This window comes from Halyomorpha halys, unplaced genomic scaffold (assembly GCF_000696795.3).
Source record: "Halyomorpha halys isolate HHAL.00 unplaced genomic scaffold, Hhal_1.1 Scaffold12015.1, whole genome shotgun sequence".
Lineage (NCBI taxonomy): Eukaryota > Metazoa > Arthropoda > Insecta > Hemiptera > Pentatomidae > Halyomorpha > Halyomorpha halys.
Genome location: NW_027115070.1, coordinates 81 through 2,480, shown reverse-complemented (window position 1 = coordinate 2,480; position 2,400 = coordinate 81). Strand labels below are relative to the sequence as shown.

General features: G+C 28.5%; 1 protein-coding gene across 1 annotated transcript; it reads left to right on the top strand.

The window, feature by feature from the left end:
• Positions 1–325: 325 nt before the first annotated feature.
• On the top strand, positions 326–1,978 carry LOC136796952 (putative polypeptide N-acetylgalactosaminyltransferase 9; the record flags this gene model as incomplete). The annotated part of the gene is made up of 2 exons (XM_067052161.1): positions 326–511; positions 1,850–1,978. Coding segments are annotated over 2 exons (315 nt in total), but the record flags the coding sequence as incomplete, so codon positions are not given.
• Between the last annotated feature and the right edge of the window lie 422 nt (positions 1,979–2,400).

Sequence of the window (2,400 nt, the reverse complement as noted above, 5' to 3'; positions counted from 1 at the left end):
TTTAAAGCAAAAATCAGTTCAAAACATGCATAGTTAGGTTAAAATGTGTATAATTTTTAATTATATCAGAAAATCAATACCATAAAAGGTTTTAATAAGATAAAAAATCTAATGAGAAAGAAATATTAAATTTAGGAATTTGAATATTATTATTATAAATATTTTAAGAAACTTTTTGAGTGAATTATACCACTAATTTTTTTATTACTAATAAAATTTACCAAATTTGAAGTTGAGGAAACACATATGTAGCATGGACTAAACTATTGTCTAAATTATAATTTATTAAGAATGGCTAAAATATACCAGTTAAATCATGTTTCAGACCTGGATGTGTGGCGGGACGCTAGAAATAGTCCCATGTTCTCATGTTGGTCATATTTTCCGGAAAAGATCCCCATACAAGTGGAAGAGTGGAGTGAATGTATTAAAGAGAAACTCAGTTAGATTGGCTGAAGTTTGGATGGATGAATATTCTAAGTATTATTACCAACGGGTGGGAAATGACTTGGTAAGATTTTTTTTCTTTAGATATTTAGCAATTACTTTCAGAAAACATTTATCGTTTGATATTCTCAATCTTACCCAGGTAAAACATAATAAAGTAGAATCAACTGTTTTTCTCCAAATGTCCCTTCCTCAAAAAGTATTCTGATGAGTTGTCAATAATTGATCATAGATTGATATTTGGAAAAATTGGTCAGGCTGTGTGGTCAGCAAAGATACTTAAATAAACAAAACTTATTTATTTGTTCCAATGTTTAGACTTGAATTTCAGACCTTAATCAGGGTGTCTTAGGCGAAGATCCCATCTAAAGTGATCCTTGGTCAAAATTATTTCAAAACTGAAATTTTTCCCTGATTGATTGTCCCTGCTGAATTCTTATGTCCTGAAACAGGCATATATTTCTCTTACTTATCATGGACAATTGCTTCAAAATGTTCCATTGATAGTGCTTTTATCCCATTTTAGTTTCTGACCCACAAGGTTCGATTCCAGCTGTATCATTTCAATTATAGCAACCCAATCATGTCGAAGACATATTCTCATCTAACTTTGGAGATCTTCTTCATGGGTGATTAACTGGCATTCAACTGAGTCTGGCTACCACTAAGTGTTTTGAAATGCCTTCTTTCTACTTACTTATTCTCCTATTATACCTCATTATTGAAATATTTCAAGTCAATCAAATCTATTTACCAGTCTCATTTTCCTCAATCTGTTCATATTTCTGAAGGTCCAAGATCCTGTACTCTATAGCTGTCTTTCCAACTGTTCCCTAAGTATCTATGTAGATGATACACATTTCAAGAGTGTTTGAGGATTAATTTCTGATAAATTATTCACAATTCAGTGAAATGATATATAAATCTTATTAAATCACTTTTACTTCATGTTTCTTTCTATAATTAAGTGCAATATTGCTCTTATTAACTTTCTCCGGACCTTTAAAATTCCTGAAAATCAAAAGAGTGACTAAAGAGTATGAAACTGCTTGTTACTTTTTAAGTATTGATTAATGGACTGATTGTTCCCATCACGTATCTAAAGCCCTTTTATTTTTATACAGTTGTAAATTTGATCTATAAGTTGTTGAATTTATTTTTTTTTTAAATAATTTATTTCATGTAGAATGAACTTAATTATCTAAAAAAAATTATATTAATCCACAAGCAGATTATTCTGTTCATTTGGAAATCTATTGAGATCTATTTCAGGATATTATTGCCGTTGTATTTTCTTCTCGATATAGTTATAGAATAATTATACTATTATTATTTTTTTTAATGAGCTATGTCTATAGTTTCTATTTTTCTAATTACAAGTATATTTTCTTAATTTTTTCAGGGTGATTATGGTGATGTGACCTCACGGAGGGAGCTGAGAAAGAGACTGAAATGCAAATCATTCAAATGGTACTTGGATACTGTATTCCCTGAACTGTTTATACCAGGTGACGCTGTTGCTTCTGGAGAGGTAATGCAGATTCATTTCTTCTATATCACTATTAGTCACTAATTTTAATTTAATAAAAAAAAAAATTACCATTGATAAATGTTATTTACAAAATTATTTCATTTATCCTTTAAAATATTAATAGAAATAAAATAAAAAAGGAAAAAAAAACTTTTTTTAGATTAAAAAAAACAACTAACCAAACAATTTATTTCAAAAGACATTTTAAAACTACCTTTGCAAGCAGTGGTCATGTGCGGTAAAACTTTTTAGCCCATGTTTTTATATATGTACTATCATATTTTTCCATTTTAATTGATTGTTTTATTTATTTATTTTTCATTAAATAAGTCACTTTTAGAAGGTTTCTATTAATTTATAGTAATTTTTTGGACTCTTTGAAACACTATCATGCCCTCATCTCCATGTATATAGATTTAAAA